We start from the raw sequence: 16,987 nt of genomic DNA, 5'->3' as shown, positions 1-16,987 counted from the left end.
GTAGGGTATTCTATTAGTTAGTGATTGATGGGAGAGGGTCCAGCCCATTGTAGGTGTTGCTGTCTCAGGGTGGTCTTGGATTCTACAAGAAAGTAGATAGAACAAGACATGAGGAACAAGCCAGTAAGCAGCACCCCTCCATGGCCTCTTCATTGGCTCCTGCCTCCAAGTTCCTGCCCTGTTTGAGTTTCTATCCTGACTTCCTTTGATGATGAACATTCATATGGAAGTGTGAACCAAATAAACCCTTTCCTCCTCAAGTTACTTTTCAGTCATGGTATTTTATTTGCAGCAACAGACACACAGCAACAGCGAGCCAGCATTTGGCTATTTCATCAAGTGTGACACGTCAGTTTGGGGCTTTTGTCTCTTTTAATTCATCACTTCTAAAGCATGGATTTTTTTTTGTAAAAAAAGTGAATATTTCCCTTCTGCTCACATCTCTAGTTTCTCAGCTCCTCATGCAATCTGTCAGTGAAATGAGGAGAAAGGTATCCCTGGTTCTCCACAGGACTAAAGGGCAATGATGGAATGATGGGGCAAAGACAGTGGTCTCATTATGGACTCACTGGAGATCCATTCGAAACAAAGAGTTTCAGTGGGGAATGGCATAGAGCACCTGTCTGTCCTTCCCACTGACTCTAAGACCCATCACACAACTTCAACCCAAAGACCAAGCTAGAAAAACTATATTGGCAGCAGAGTTACACTCTATCCTTCTTGTCTCTGAGCCCTCTCCCAGATGACCCACCAAGCTGAGAACCACCACGGCCTGCTCTCCAGAAGATGTCCCAGGTGGTGGTCAGCTGCCAGAACCTAGCTGGTTACAGGCACTAGGCTTGCTACGACCCTTCTCCTTTCTGGATCTCAACCTTCTCATTTGACAACGGGTGGAGGAGAAGTGATTTAGGGTCTCCAAACTCTCCAAGCTTTGTGGGTCTTTTTGACCTTATGCTAATGCTAGATGCTTTCTCAAGTCTGACCAGTGGGGCAGTGAACACTTGGGAGAGAGCAATCATAATTAGGGGTAGGAGTGGAGACCGAGGAATTCTTACCGCCCTTGAAGTCTGGAGTATGCACCACTCAGTGAGTTCCATGGCTATCAGAAGAACTCGAAAAACTGAACTCTTGAGCACACAAGATGTATCTCCCTTGCCCTCCTCAGGAGACAAAAGTCACTTTCTAGTGTTTTGACTACTGCTATTGTCAGAGGCCACCAGGACCCCAGTCCTAGGAATACCTCTTCCTCACTGGCGGGCGCTCTGCTGGAGCTTAGCAGAATGTTTCCAAAGGTTTTTTTTTTTTTTTTCTCAGCCCTTCCTCCCACATAGACTTCTTAGGAAGGCGGAACTGAATTTGAGACAGAGCCAAACCAGCCTCTCATGGATTAAAAGATCATAGAAACAAGCCCCTCCGACTTCCCTACTCTACAGCTAGGACATGCGGGCCTACAGAGTGTAAGGACTTGTGGGGGTCAGACACAGAGGTGACGGTTTTAAACCCCTCCTTCACTGTTGAGTGCCCCTATGAGCTTGAGGCTATGAGGTGGTCATGTCTCCCAGCCTCACTACAGTAACCTGTGTGCACAGTTGACAGAGTGCTTGGGAATCGTTATGGCTTTCGTTGTTACCTGACACGGTTCCATGCCCCTAACACACGCCCACAGCACCCTCAGTGACACCCTCCCATCTCTCCACAGGCTGGTGGAGCTCTTCTCCACAGCACCCATCGGCTCCCACTGGGGCGTGCTGTCCAAGTGCTTGGCCTACAGCAAGGCCGCATCTGACCCCTTCGTGTACTCCTTGCTGCGACACCAATACCGTCGGAGCTGCAAGGAGCTTCTGAACAGGATCTTCAACAGACGCTCCATCCACTCCCGCTCCGTGGGTCTCACAGGTGACTCTCACAGCCAGAACATTCTGCCGGTGTCGGAATGAAGGACCGCTCTCCTGCTGGGGCGTTCAGGACGAGAGGACAGAGCAAAGGGAGGTGGGCTGGTCTCCTGGGTGGACATTAACTGCCGCCATTGCCTGGTGATTGCAGTGATGTTGATGTCTGAACAAGTTCCGGGGCCCGCTTCTTGGCTTTTCCAGGGAAGATGTCAGACTGTTCCATCACCAAAGGATGGCCATGAGCCAAGTCCTGGTCTTTCTTTCTGGGAGTGTATTTTGAACATTTAGACTCACCAAAGGCCTCCCAAAGGATGGTAGGCTAGTCACTGTCAAGGACACAGAGTGTTGGTGGCGGGTGTAGGGTATGGCACACTTCTGTTTGCTAGCTACTGGTCATGGGGCTCCATGCTCCAAGGGACATTTCAGTAAGGCTGGCTGTGACCCTCTGGCCCATATCTAATCTGGCATCTTTTTTCCATTTGGTAGTGGTGGCTGCTGTAGCCCAAATATTATCCAGCTGGTGCCAACTACAGTTGGCTCAGCTGACACCCTTGGGCTCTGCGCTCAATGGAAAAGTGTTTAACAACCAGTTTGCTGCCTGCCAGTTGTAGAAGGAATGGAAATTTGGATTCAACTTCTGCCCCTCTTCCATCAAACAAGCTAATGTTTGCGTGTATTGACAATCTCAGCATGAAAGTGGTCTCAATAGACAGGTAATAGATAACGCTAGAGTCTCTGAAATCTGAGAAGGAAGTCACTTTCTTCTGATTTGCATGCCATAGTTTTGAGAGCCCGGTAAAGCAGGAAGAAGGTGTCTGGTCTATCCTACCACCCCACCTGGGGTCTAAGCTGGTAGGAAGGACTCTCTCTAGTCTTAGACATCTTGCCCATCATCTCCTGTGAGGTGGATGCCCAGGAGCTGACCTGAACAGGGACGCAGTCTTTGTTTTCAGATCCTGGGTTCCACTTTCCTGGTGGCTCATTACCCTCACTCTGCAATTCTGTCCTGGGAAAGCAGGGACGGTCCAAGGTCACCACAAAAGTGCTTTGTGGCGCTGACAAGAGAGTGCAATTAGTATAGAATGTTCTTCCAATAATATACAAGCCGATCTGTTGGGAACCATTGTCTTGGTCTCATTAAAATCTAAGATAAGGACTGGAAAAATAGCTTAGCCAGTAATGTGCTTACTATACAAACATAAAGCCCCGAGTCTGACCCAAGAGTCCACACTGAAGGCAAACTGGCCATGGTGGCATGCACCTGTAATCCTAGCCCTGGAGAAGGAAAGAGGTCGCTCCCCAGGGCTCACTGGTCAGCCAATATTTAGCTGAACTGGTGAGTTACAAACCAGTGATGGACCTCAAAAAGAAAGAACAATGTAGACAGCAGCTGAGAAGCAACACCTGAAGTTGACCTCTAACCCCCCACAGAGCAGTGTGGATGTACACACACACACACACACACACACACACACACACAGCCCATGCCTTCTTCCTGTCTCATCATTACAGACTGACTTGAGAATGCTCAGAGCAGTTGTTGCTCTGCCCTGTAAGAGATTCCTCTGGGTGGAAAGGGTGGAGAGCCATCAAGTCAGAAGGATCTTCCTTTCCTTGTAACTTTACACAACCTAGCCTCACAAGTACAAAGGGAACTCTCCACCAGGAACCAACCCGGAGAACGTTGGTTTTCCCTGCCAGGCAGCCCCGGGAGTTAAAAGTAGAGAAATGTCTACTTGTCTATTTGAAAAGATAGCCTATCATTAACTCTTGACAATTCATTTAGAAAACAACTCCACCAGGCCCAGTGTTGTCAGGCTTCAGAGTTTCCATGGAGACAGTTGTAACATCTAAAGAGGCTTTATTATCGTCCCATTGCTGGGAGGGGCATACTAGCACCTATCTTGTTGGGGAAAAAGAACCTGGGCTCCAGCAGGGACTCCTCAGGACACTTGCTTGGACTTTGTACCAACCTTATGGGGGAGTTAGTGAGGTCCATCCCTCCATCCTGTGACAAGAGATGTCACCCAGGTAGCTTGAATTTAGCCACGGTGAAAATTTTAATACACTCAGAATAACTAAGTGTTGTAAATCGGCCCTTTCCCGCAGAGCTGGTTGTCACCCATCTACCAGAACAACACTCCCACATACTTGTTTCTGGGACAAAACTGTCCTGCTTCAGAGTCCATTTTGTCCCATCTCACACAAATCACCGCAATCACTTCTATAGCTCTGCTAGGAAGAGCAGCTGTATCTACCCTCTGTTGTCCCAACACTCAAAGTGCTAGGGAAGTTCAAAATCAAGCAGGGAGCCAAGACGGCATGCACCAAATAATCTCCCCCTTCACACAAATACTGTTAAAGTTGGGCAAAATAGGAGTGGTGACCCAGAGGGAATGGTCAGCAGACAGGCAGAGGTAAGGAGGGACATCCTCCTCTCCCATGTTGGCTTGGAGGGAGAGGAACCCTATCAGTCCTTTCTCTGCCTGCTCTGTGTTGGCAACATATCGCACCCTGAGTTGCACCCAGATCTCGCTGTCCCTTCCGTAACTAAGAAGCAGGAGCTGCCACCCACGACGCCACTTATCTGGAAGGATGTATGCTGTAATTTTCACTATGCCTCTAAAACTGCTTACCATCTAATAAAATCCGCTACGTTGGCATCATGCCACCGACAGGAACCCCAGATAAGCTCATTGATGGAGAGTTTTCATTATCACTTAGGCACGGGCTTGAAAACCCAAGGGAATTGAGAAGGAAGCAGCTCCATTGGCAGTGAGCACCAGCCAATGCCCCGGCGATTGCCTCCCCATACAAGTTTATAGCCAGTCTGCACATCTCTAAAACACGCCCCCTGAGGTCACTGCTTCCACCTGCGTGATCTACCTCATTCTGGCAATTTAATTAATCAAACAACATGTGATTTTCTCAGGTGTGAGGTATATGAAACAGGACTCCGTCCCCCCAAGGTGAAAGGTCTCACTGACTTGCTTGACTCCCGCTGGTTTTTGGAGTCACCTTCACAGCACTTGGACTTGAGGGCCACTGGGCAGGTGAAACCATTTTGTGAAGCTCGGGAGTAGTGCTGACAGAGGAGAAGCCTCTTCCAGATCCCAAATCCACTCAGAGGGCTCAGTTCCGGCCTCACACACACGGCTTGCCTTTTATCATCTCTCTGCCCCGATCTGCCTTTTTCTTGCATCCCCTTCTAGGAGGTCAGGATCTCAGAAGCCTGGGGCCCTTGGGCATAGAGGATGCTTGCTGAATGGCACACTACTGGTGTCTGGCTAGCTCCCCTCCCATAGACAGTTGTCTGCATTCAGCTGGGAGACAAACAGGGCTTGGTGACCTCCTTGGCTTGTTTCCTACTGTGTTTTCTTCCAGGGCTCAGCTCAGGCTCCTGTCACTCTGAGCAATAAAACTCTTGCCTTGCATTTGTGAGATACGTCTTGTTTTGTTTTTTCATGTGTCTCTCTCCTCGAGAGAAGGTAGACAGAATAGGGCCAAGCTCGTGTGTTCATTGTCACTCTTGCCCAGGCTTAGAGGCAGGTAGTCATCAGCGCTTGGCTGTGATGTGGCTGTTGGATGGACCCAAAGACGGTGTGTTGTCAGGATTTGACCTTAACACAGGGTTAAGTCAGTTGCCCAATTTCCCTGAGGATATTCTTTAAAGTGCCAGAAAAAACTCTTGGATCAGCTCACATCCTCCAGCCCATGAACGACATGGGGAAAGAGCTGGAGACTGTGAGGTTCCCATTACCTTCCTGAGAATCTGAGGGTCTGAATGGCTATTAAACTCCCCCATCCCCACTGTCACCAAGGGACGTGCTTCAGTACTTCCTGGGTTCCCCCTTCAGATGTGAATTCAGGCCAGATGGCAGGACTTGGGATTTTGTGATCTATGTATTGGTATGCAGATTCTGTGATCTATGTATTGGTGTCCAGGCAGCTGACTCAGATGATAGCTCACCTTCAGAGACACTACATACAGGGTTAGTGTTTTAGGTGCTGAGGACTCCTTGTCAACCTGCATTTTCAAGAAACTTCAAAACTTTGGACGACTATCTCCATGAGCATCAGTAGTGTGCAACATCCCCCTCCCCGACCCCATGAGCCCAAGTGAGGCTTCTCAGTCCCTGGACCCTTAGGATTTGCATGGGGATGATGTGCAGAACCTTTGGTGAGGAGAGGATTTGAAGCTCCACTTTGTTCCTGCAGGCTCAGCAGATGAATCTGTGTGGAGCGGGATCCTGCCTTGTAAGTTTCCCCGCCCTCCCTGGCTGCTGCCACTTCCACTAGGGCTTTTCCTGCCTTCCTTCAGGCGCTGTGTTGTGTGGTCAAAGGCCTCTTCAGCTCCTTCCCCACACACAGAGGGAAGTGCAGGAGCTGGACACTTTGGGCAGTCAGCTTCCCAGGAGGGAGGAGCCATGGGTCCTAAGGAATGGAACTGCCCAACTTCAGTGATCTTGAATTTAGAGAGGGCACAGCTGAAACTGAGTGTGGTTTCTGTCAGCCTGACTCAGACATCAGAAGTCAAGGCCTGCTCAGTGACGGAGGGCCAGGGAATGGGCTGCTGCAATGACGTGCGGAGTGGTGGGTGGCAGAACTGGAGCTGAGCAAGAGTGACAGGCAGTTATGAGTTATGTGGGAGTGCTCACCTGTCACCCCACATTTCTGTAAGCCAGAGCCTCCTGTGCCAGGTCTCTGGAGAATACGAGTATCTACGTGGGCCTAGGTGAAGGGTGTTGCTCAGCCCTGTTAGCCAGAGGCCCTGGAAGACTTTGCAGAGGCAGTGAGCTTTGGGCCAGAACTGCTGCGACAAAGGGTGAGACATAGGAGATGTGGACAAGCCTGGGGAAGGTCCAGTAGGGTGGGGCTTAGTGTGCATTTAGAAACACTGGGCGGGGGGTCTCAGAAGTGGGCAGTAACTCCTAAGACACAGGGAACGCCATCTGTGGCCAACAGGATGCATGTTCTTAAAGTCAGAACAGCATAGAAAAAGGGAGAAACGTGGACAGATATTTAGCTATCCCAAAAGAGAAGAATGAAAAAGCAGGAAGAAAAAAAAGAAGAAAGGGAAGGAAGGATAGAGAGGGAAAAGGTGAAAGGAACTGCATTCATTTTGAGGGGAGTGACACGTATTCATTTTAATTGAATATTTTATTTACTTCTTTACTCACCATCTAGTCTGTCCCTCCACTTCTTTCCACCCCCTCCCTCCCAACTTCATGCACTCTTTTTTTTTTTCTTTCAACCACTGAGTTCTAATGGTGTCGCTGGTATGTGTGGGTGTGTAGGGCTGTCTATCAGAGCAGGGCAATCCACTCAGAGACAGACCTCAGAAGAAAACTGATACTCCCAAAGCAGCCATCACTGCCAATAGCTTCTCAGTCCAAGAATGGGGCTTTGTAATCCCCTCCCCGATCCATGTTGGGATTTTGACTGGCTTTCTCTTATGCAGGAGAACGCAGCCCCAGCTGCCATGACTTCGTGTGTATGATGGGTTCCTGTCATGACCCGAAGACATCTTTTTGCTGCAGTCCTCCCTACCTCTGGCTCTGCCCATTTTCCCATTTCATCATTCGTCAATGATGGCCCCTGAGCCTTGGTGGAGGAGGCATCATGTAGATGTCTCACATATAAAGAGAACTCAAGGTTGAGAACTCTTGGAGTTTCTTACATTCTGCAGTTTGACCCGCTGTGGGTCTCTGTATTAAACTCCATTTACTGCAGAAACAAACCTCGCTGAGGGTTGAAAACAGCTCAATCAGAAGGTGCAGAGAATTGAGATCCTGGAGGTCAATTTTAATCACATATATATATATATATATATATATATATATATATATATATATATATATTTCTTTGAGAATTTTATATAATGTGTTTTGATCCTAGTTACCCCCCAATTCCTCCCCTTAACATCTCCCAGTTCTGCCCCTACCTTCCTACCCCACCCCACATTTGTGTCTACTTAAAAACATTTTAAAGCTATCGGCTCCAATTTGAGCTGTCCGTATATTTCTCGGTGTGGAACATGGTCATCATATCAGACAACATGCTTCAAAACTGACTCTCCCTTCTCTGGAAGGCATAAACTGTCCGTACCTTCTCAGTTAGGGCTGAGGGCTCATGCGCCACTTCCTGTCCCGGGCTCGAACGCTGGCTGGCTTGATGTCACACAGACAGCCACAGCTGCTGTGAGAGCGAGCACTGTAGTTCTCTCATGGCCAGAAGACATGGTGATGTCAATCTGGTTCTCCCCAGCCTCTGATTCTCAAATCTTTTAGTTCCCATGATGGTCCATGAGCCTTGGTGTGTGTGTGTGTGTGTGTGTGCGTGTGTGTGTTTGTGTGTGTAATTTAGGTAGCGTGTTTGTGACTAAGCACTCCACACTCATTTATTCTCTGCACTTTTCCCACTAACTATCATCCACTGCATAAAGAAACTTCTCTGATGAGGTCTACAAGCCGCACTCATCTATCAATAGCACAAACATATAAATTAAGAGGGCAGTGTAATGCTGTCTCCATTTATCAAAATGATAATATAAATCTTTAAAATAACACACACACACATACACACACACACACACACACACACACACACACGGAGCCTGTGAACTCCCCATCTGTGCATTCTTGAACAGATTTGCAGTACCAGGCATGTGTTTCCTCCTCTATAGTAGGCCTTAAATTCAACCAGAAACAGATTGGTTACCCCCATAGCATTTGTGACACTGTTGTACATACCCATGGGCAAATCCTGCTATGTTTGTCTTTATTATAGTTATCAGGGCTCACAGATGGCTGAGACTGTTGATGACATTTTCTCCAGCAACCTACATAGCACCTTCTAGTAGTATGAGAGTTAGCCAGCAAGAGATGAAGCTTCCTGGTCAGTATTAATTTGACCATGTTCTGTGACTAATGTGAGCAGTATTTTCAGCAATAGGGTTCTATCGTCAAACTCTGGTAGGCAACCAAGCCAACATTCATTCCTACTCAATGTTCATTGCTCTTTTGTTTATTTGTTCACGTGCTTACTTACTTATTTGCTTATTTTTAAGACAGGTTACCCAGCTGGCCTTGAACTCACCATATAGCCCACACTGGTCTCAAACTTGCACCAGATCTTACAGTGATCAGCAATCATCCTGCCTCAGCCTCCTGGGTGCTGACATTGCAGGCATGAGCCACCACACAGCTACGATTAAGTCCCAAGAGACCAAATCCAGGCGCCTTCTCCTAGGGCACCTCCTCTGATGATATCCTGAGAGGGAGCAAAGGTGTATCTTCATTTTCTCTAGGTGAGCATTACACAGTTAGCATCCATGCCGGGTCTGAGGTATACTGCTGCCAATCCTCAGGAACAAATGAAGAACTGACATAGCCTAGGGTACCATAACACAGTCGTGGTGCAAAGGCTGTCCTCACACTTATTAGACATTCCACACCCTCACCTTCCTTTGCAGGAAAGACGAATAGCTCATTCCTGCAATGTGTCATGTAAACACATACTTCACATTTAAAAGTCAAATGTGACTCGAACCAATAGCAGCAGGGCTCTGTTTTATCACACACACCCACGTTTAAGGATTTTTTTTTTATAAAGCAATTGATATTTTAGAGTCAAAAGCCTATGTGTACCTCTTGGATGTATATGGTCTTAGGAACACCCATGTCCCCTCACACATGCCCAGGAAGTCTGCATAGTCACCATCTTACGTATTCCCTAGTACGGAAGTAGAGATCTTGTCATGATGGTCTCAAAGGGCTTAGAATTCCTTTTTGGAGACAGGCAGTCCCAGGCTTCAACTACACTCCACAGCACCCAACAAGAACAGGTTTAGGGTAGAAAGAATCAGAGGCCATCGCAATGACATTCCTGCAATGTATCTGAGTGAATGGAACCAGATCATAGTAATTGCTCTGGCTGGTTAAAATCCCTAACACCCAATCTCCAAATCCCCAGCCTCCCATTGCCTTCCTTCGGCTCCTCTGTTGCCAAACCTTTACTTGAATTATTAATAGTAACCAACTCGCCCTGCTTGAGGAAGCTTTGAATGCCAAGTTTCCTTGCAAACTGAAATGATTCCAAACCTCAACAATCCTGGTTTACAAGAAGTGTGTAAATACAATCTCTCCTGAAGCATAGGGGCATTCATGGGATCTGATGTCCCGCCAATCCCATCCGGATCCCCTGCAGGAAACCCAGTTGCTCTGATTTGCAAGTAGCAAATCAAAAAGGTACCTCACCTTGCCCTCCCTGCCACCTGGGCCAGTTTTACTCGATGCTGAATGAATCACATTCTTTGTTTAGGCACCTCTGGGAGGAGTTGAAACCTTGCATCTAAATGCGGACTTCTCATTTGGGGAGGATGCTCTTGGGTGGCTCTAACTCTCCCTCTGGTGTTGTGTCCTGTGTGGTGGATGAGAACAGATGCTATCAGCCATGTTCATCCTTCCTCCCCAAGCAAGCACAGCAAAATGATCTTGCCTTGTATCCCATAGAAGCAACATCATTTCTTGCGGATGAGAGGCGAACTGGTGGAAGGCCCCTGCTAGCAGGCCATTCTGAAGGATCCTGGGCACCAGGGCACCGACAACCAATGCTTTGAACCCCTGTGTTTTCATATATCTCCTTTGTTTTTGATATCCACAAAGGAGGGTGGGGAGGCTCGTATCATTCATAGCTTGAGGCATCCAGAAAGTGGCCAGTAGATGACACAAGGGTCCTCACGGCCGGGAAACATCAAGTGTGTCCAGCAAGGCTGAGGCTAGACTCCTACAAGGGAATGCACTTCATATCTTAACATTTCAAGAAAACTTTAAAATTTAGGAAAATAAAAGATATTTCTGGCGACGTTTGATTGGGGTCCCCACGGTGTAGCATTTCTCCCCAGGGGATTCTTAGGAAGACGAATGGAAGCTCATGTGTTTGCAGAGTCAATGCCCCTCCCACCAGTGTGCAGGCCCGTGAGTGCATACTACATATGGTGGAGGTTCCACACAAAGAGCTGAACGCTGAGCGCCAAATGGAGCAAAAGCTTAGTGTCTTACGTCATTGTAGTTTTAACGTTGCTTTCTAATTTAATGAATGAAACTGTGACTCCATTTATTCTTAAGTGAAGTATCACTACTCTCTCTCCCAATGTGGCGACATTTACCTTCCCTGTGACGCACCTGCCAACAGCTGTATTCTACTGGAACGAGACTCAAGAGAGATTTGAATCCAAGGCCAACGCTGCCTGCTCTGTTTACAAAGGCTTGTGTTTTGTGAATATATATCAAATGTTGTAATATATTTTTATGATAGAATTGATGGTTAATACAAGGGAAATATATAAATATATATTGTGATTCTGTCCAATAAAGATACCTGTTATAAAATCTCACCTGTACTTGACTGACTTAGTGTGGACACATTGTTGTGTATACGCTAATTGCCAGAAATGGTGGCACCAACGTTTGTCTTTCTTTTCTCCCTTGCCTTCTGAGACTACATTCTCTTTTCTGCACCCTGACATTGCCTCTGGCCTCATGCAGCTCTGAGTTTGAGACAGTTATCTTAATTTATGCAAACTCATACAATCTGTGCTACATGCCCCCTAAACACGCCTGCCATGGGAGAGGTTTGTCCTCTACTACTACCAATTGCAATGTGTTCCAAATCATTCACTGTTGCCACAGCAGAGTACTTGAGGCTAGGTAATGTACCAAGAACAGCACTGAACTCTGGGAAGCCCAAGATTGAGGGGCTGATGTCAGGCATGGTGGAAGACATCATATGGCGAGAAAGAAAGAATATAAGAATCTGAACTTGAGGCTTCCAGATCTCCTTGTAGTTGGTGTTAATAAGGTGGAGCCTCACTACTTAAGTGCTTCACATTAGACCCTGCCTCCTGACACTCTTGCACTGCAGACTCAGTTCAATCACTTGCTTGGGGGGGGGGGAAGCAGATTCAGGCCTCAGCATCATGCAACTTTTAACCTTTGGGCAGGCTCTCAGGGCTTTGCCAATGATCCATGAGCTGAGTTCCAAAGACAGAGTTTGACAAGGAGAAGAAGCCACCCTCTGGCCACCATATACACAGTACTGGGGTCTCAGTCAGGTCTACGTCCTAAGAGCTCCATCTAGAAGATTTTCTCTTTTCATGCTGCAGAGAAGTGCTGCAGAGACTTGGGACCAGAATCAGAAAGGAGTCTGTGCCTGCAGATGGAATGCCTGGGTCCACAGAGGTTGTCCTCACCACCACGGGTCAACCTTTGAGCCACTTCAGTGGCAAGGTGCTGAGTGAGGGTGTGGACCATCATAGCCACCTGAGCACCTGCTGTGGCCAAGATGCTGTACGCCACACAGCAGCCGCATTGCCTCTGTGATGCTGCATTCAGTGTTCACGTGGCGATGGCATTCTTCCCACGCCCATCTTCCAGCCCACAGGTGTGGAGCAATGTGTGCAAAGTGAAAGAGATGCTCCAGGAAGACTCTGGCTGGTCTGTCCCTTTTGCAGTTATCCTCCAGGCAGGCTGGTGAGCTCCTTAGCATCCATAGCTCCACTATTCTTTATGTCTGTGGTCTCCCCTTAACCTTGGTTTTCTTTTTTTTTATTTTTTATTATTATTAAAAAATTTCTGCCTCCTCCCTACTTCCCATTTCCCTCCCCCTCTCCCCCACTGCCCTCCCCCTCCCTCTCCAGTCCTAAGAGCAGTCAGGGTTCTCTGGACTGTGGGAAGTCCAAGGTCCTTCCCCCTCCATCCAGGTCCAGGAAGGTGCGCAATCAGACTAGGCTCCCACAAAGCCAGTACACGTAGTAGGATCAAAACCCAGTGCCATTGTCCATGGCTTCTCAGTCAGCCCTCATTGTCCACCACGTTCAGAGAGTCCGGTTTGATCCCATGCTTTTGCAGTCCCAGTCCAGCTGGCCTTGGTGAGCTCCCATTAGATCAGCCCCACCGTCTCAGTGGGTGGGCGCACCCCTCGCGGTCCTGATTTCCTTGCTCATGTTTTCCCTCCTTCTGCTCCTCATTTGGGCCTTGGGAGTTCAGTCCAGTGCTCCAAGACCTCAATATCAATCTGAACACACTGAACCTGATAGAAGAGAAAGTGGGAAGTACTCTACGACACATGGGCACAGGAGACCACTTCCTACGTATAACCCCAGCAGCACAGACATTAAGGGCAACATTGAATAAATGGGACCTCCTGAAACTGAGAAGCTTCTGTAAAGCAAAGGACACTGACATTAAGACAAAAAGGTTACCTACTGACTAGGAGAAGATCTTCACCAACCCCACAACAGACAAAGATCTGATCTCCAAAATATATAAAGAACTCAAGAAACTAGACTTTAAAATGCTAATTAAACCAATTAAAAAATGGGGCACTGAACTGAGCAGAGAATTCTCAACAGAAGAAGTTCAAATGGCCAAAAGACACTTAAGGTCATGCTCAACCTCCTTAGTGATCAGGGAAATGCAAATCAAAACAACTCTGAGATACCATCTTACTCCTGTCAGAATGGCTAAAATCAAAAACCTTGGTTTTCTTTTCAAGGTTTTTGGTTATCTCTAGTGAGTCATGGTCCAAAAGTACCAAATGGAAAATTCCAGAGGTAAACAATCTACATGTTTGCAATTGCATAGGGTTCTAAAAAGAATGTTTAAATCTCATGCCACCGCGCTCTGTCCCACCAGGATGTGACTCGGACCTTTACATGCACAGTGTCCCTCGATACCCACACACACTGTCTGCTCATGGCTGCTTAGAAGCCTCGATGACTGTCACAGAATCTATGAGTGTTTATGTTCAGGTAAGTCCTGCTACTTAATGTCAACCCCAAAGCACAAGAATAGTGATGCTGGCCATGTGGATAAGACTAAGAAAGGCCATAGAGCGTTTCATTTAAGAAAAAAGAGGAAAGTCCTCAATGTAAAGACAGAAAAAGGTCATTTGATGGCGCTAAGATCTAGTAGGAAGAAGGAAGCAATATCCTTGTGGGGAAATCACAAAGAAGGAAAGAGAAATGTCTGCTGACTTTGCCCCTGAAAAAAAAAAAAACCTACAGACTTGGTGAGCTTGGTGCCTATGAAGAAAACCTTAACTTTTCTGCACTTTCCGTGGCTTTGGGCACCCATTGGTGGAAATCTTGGAACAGACTCCCCAAGGACAAGGATAGATCACTGTCTTCTTAATTTTTCTAACTTCTGGTAAGCCTTATATGCATTTTCAAATTCTTTGACACTTTCATACATGCATAGAATGTATTTAGATCGCATCCGCCCCCACCTCCCCTCCTCCGAGGTGCGTATTTAGAAGGGCCGTGTTCTAGCCTGGCTTCTGACTTATTTTATCTGCCTTTGTACAAGACTCTTCTGTCTGTCAGCTCCAGTTTTTCCATCTTTAAAAATTAAGCTGTGATAAATTTTTAGACATGGAAATCAATTAAAAAGAGAACAGCGTTCAGAAATAGATAACACCTCAATGGTCAATCAACCCCCTGCGCAGGTGCTAAGCCAGTCCCCTTACTGATGGGAGAGTCTTGCATCAAATGGTGTGGAAACAACTGCACGTCCAGGCCCCCAAATAAGTGAACCTTGACCCAGCCTGTCCCTTGCACTAGCTTCTCCTGAAACTCTCTCACACACAAATGGAAAGTCAAAAGTTGAAACTTCCTAGAAGCAAACACTGGAGGAAATCTCGACACCTTTGGGGCATGCAAATTTATGCCTTTGGGGGACAGAAAATGATTGTAAGTGATGGACTGGACTTCATCACAATGGGAAATGCCTGCTCCTGAAACACAACTAAGAAAATCAAAAAAGCAAGGGCAAAGTGGGACATCTGCGATTCCCATGTCTGGTAAAAATTTGCATCCATAAGACATAGGAGAGATAGCCTTACAGAATGGGTAGAGGAAACAAGCATCACTAAAGAAAGGTTTGCAAATGACCAACAGTGTGCCAAAAAGTCTTGATATCAAGAATCATCAGGCAAATGGAAATTAAAACTGCAGTGAGTCACCACACCACCACACACTCCTGGGACAGGTCAGCCAAAGGGTGTGGAAGGATTGAAAGTCATACTTTGTGCTTGGGGATGCAATGTGATCTGGTGTTTGTGTGCTTGTGTATGGTTCTGTGACTGTAAGAGCACAGGTACAAAGGTTACGGTTATGTGTGTTTTGGGGGGTGCATATGTGACTATGGGTACACAGGTAGAGGGGTTATGTGTGTTGCTGGGAGTGCACATGCGTCTAGCGGTGCATATTTGGCTGGGAATGCATATGTGTGTGGAGGACACAAATTGATGTTGAGTATCTCCTCGGTCATTCTCCACCTCATTTAAAAAGATTTTCCATTGTATTTGAATTTATTTTGTGTGTGGGCAAGCATAACGTATAGGAGTTGATTCTCTTCCTCCGCTATGTGGATCCCAGGGATCAAACTCAGGTCATCCCTCCATGTTGAGGGGCAAGCACATTTATCCACCCAACCATCTCACTGGCCCTCCACCTCAGTTTTGGAGACAGGGAACCTTCCTGACTCCATGACTCCCCTAGGTGTGGGGTTACATGCTCAGTTTCTACGTGGGAGCTGAGCATCGGCTCTCAGGACCTCACCCTTGCACAATGAGCGCTTTACCCACTAAGCCACCCCTCTAGTTCCAGCAATTTCTCCAAACAGTCAGCATACACTTACAAAAACGCAACAGCAAGTCTTCTCCCAAGAGAAACAAAGACATGTCTGAAGAGTGACCTGTGTCTGGGTCTTCACAGCAACTTTGCTCGTCAAAACCCAGAGCTGGAAACGACCCAAATGCCCAACACCCTAATAAACATTTGCCATCGTCTCTTGTTTTTTCCATTTACATGAGAATAGTTTTAAAGACTAATCAAAAATGATAGAAAGTTGTTATGAGGTTTGGGGTGACAGATGTCTCAGAGGAATATCGCAATATTTGGGGAATCAATACAAGAGCGCCTGCTTAACAGCATCGTTGCTTGCTTGGTGTGGGACATCTGTCGGAGCTCATTCGACTTGTTCACACTTAGGACGGCGCTGTTCGTCTGATCACACTTAGGATGGCATTCATTGCTGATAGACACATTCCCATTGAACAGAGAGTCTCACGAAGAAAGCCGCCTGTCCCTGAGACTTCTTTTAGCTCTAGGAAATCTTGACAAACTCCCAGAATTACCTTCTCTCGTTGAAAGTCTTCATTTTTTAGAACTATTAAAAATTTTCCCCAAAGAAAGAATCCTTCATGCTAACAAGTCTTCCTTTGGATTGGTGGGGGGTGTCTGTAAATTTTTATGGGCCATGGACTATTAGCAATCTATAATACCAATTATATTATACTTATACTTATAATTATAATACCAATGAATTCCTCCAAATAACTTTTTTGGAAGTAAAATACTTAAAAGTTCAAAAGAACCTAATTATGTTGGCAGAAACCTGGCTCTAGAGAAATTCCCAGGAATCCACAAGGCTGACTCCAGCTGAGACCCTAAGCAATAGAGGAGATAGGGCCCAATCTTGATTTGCCCTGTGGTAAGACTGATGAGTGTCTTGAATATCACCATAGAGCATTCATCTAGCAACTGATGGAAAAAGAGGCAGAGACCCACAATGAAGCACTGGACTGAGCTACCAAGGTCCAGTTGAGGAGTGGGGTGAATGAGAATGTGAGCAGGGAAGTCAAGACCATGATGGGTCTTGAAACAATCTACCTGAGCTAATGGGAGCTCACCAACTCCAGCCAGACTGGGAAGGAACAGGCATAGGACCAAACTAGTCCCTCTGAATGTGGTTGACAGTTACTTGGCTGGGGCAGGCTGAGGGCCCACTGGTAGTGACACCAGGATTTGTCCCTACTGCATGTAATGGCTTTTTGGGATCCTATTCTTTTTGGATGTATACCTTGCTCAGCCTAGATACAGTAGGGAGGGCCTTGGGCCTTCCACAAAGCAGCGTGCCTTACCCTTTCTTGGGATTGGAGAAGGTGGGGTAGGGGTGTGTGTAGAGGGAGTAGGAGGAGAGGAGGAAGTGGGAACTTGGATTGGTATTTTTTAAAAATCTAATAAATAAAAA

The 16,987-nt window shown here is 46.8% G+C and overlaps 1 protein-coding gene across 1 annotated transcript in view; it reads left to right on the top strand.

Annotated features, from left to right (window-relative positions):
* Gpr26 (G protein-coupled receptor 26) overlaps positions 1-11,289 on the top strand; it is a 29,368-nt gene extending 18,079 nt beyond the window's left edge. The window contains exon 3 of the mRNA XM_048455200.3: positions 1,700-11,289. Coding sequence (XP_048311157.3) covers positions 1,700-1,937 — 238 coding nt within the window. The 3' untranslated portion in view covers positions 1,938-11,289. The remainder of the gene's footprint in view (positions 1-1,699) is intronic.
* The last annotated feature ends 5,698 nt before the right edge of the window (positions 11,290-16,987 follow it).

This window comes from Myodes glareolus, chromosome 7, assembly GCF_982192425.1.
Source record: "Myodes glareolus chromosome 7, mMyoGla1.1, whole genome shotgun sequence".
NCBI classification, from domain to species: Eukaryota; Metazoa; Chordata; class Mammalia; order Rodentia; family Cricetidae; genus Myodes; species Myodes glareolus.
Note: the sequence above shows the minus strand (reverse complement) of the source record. Positions and strands in the feature narration are given on the sequence as shown.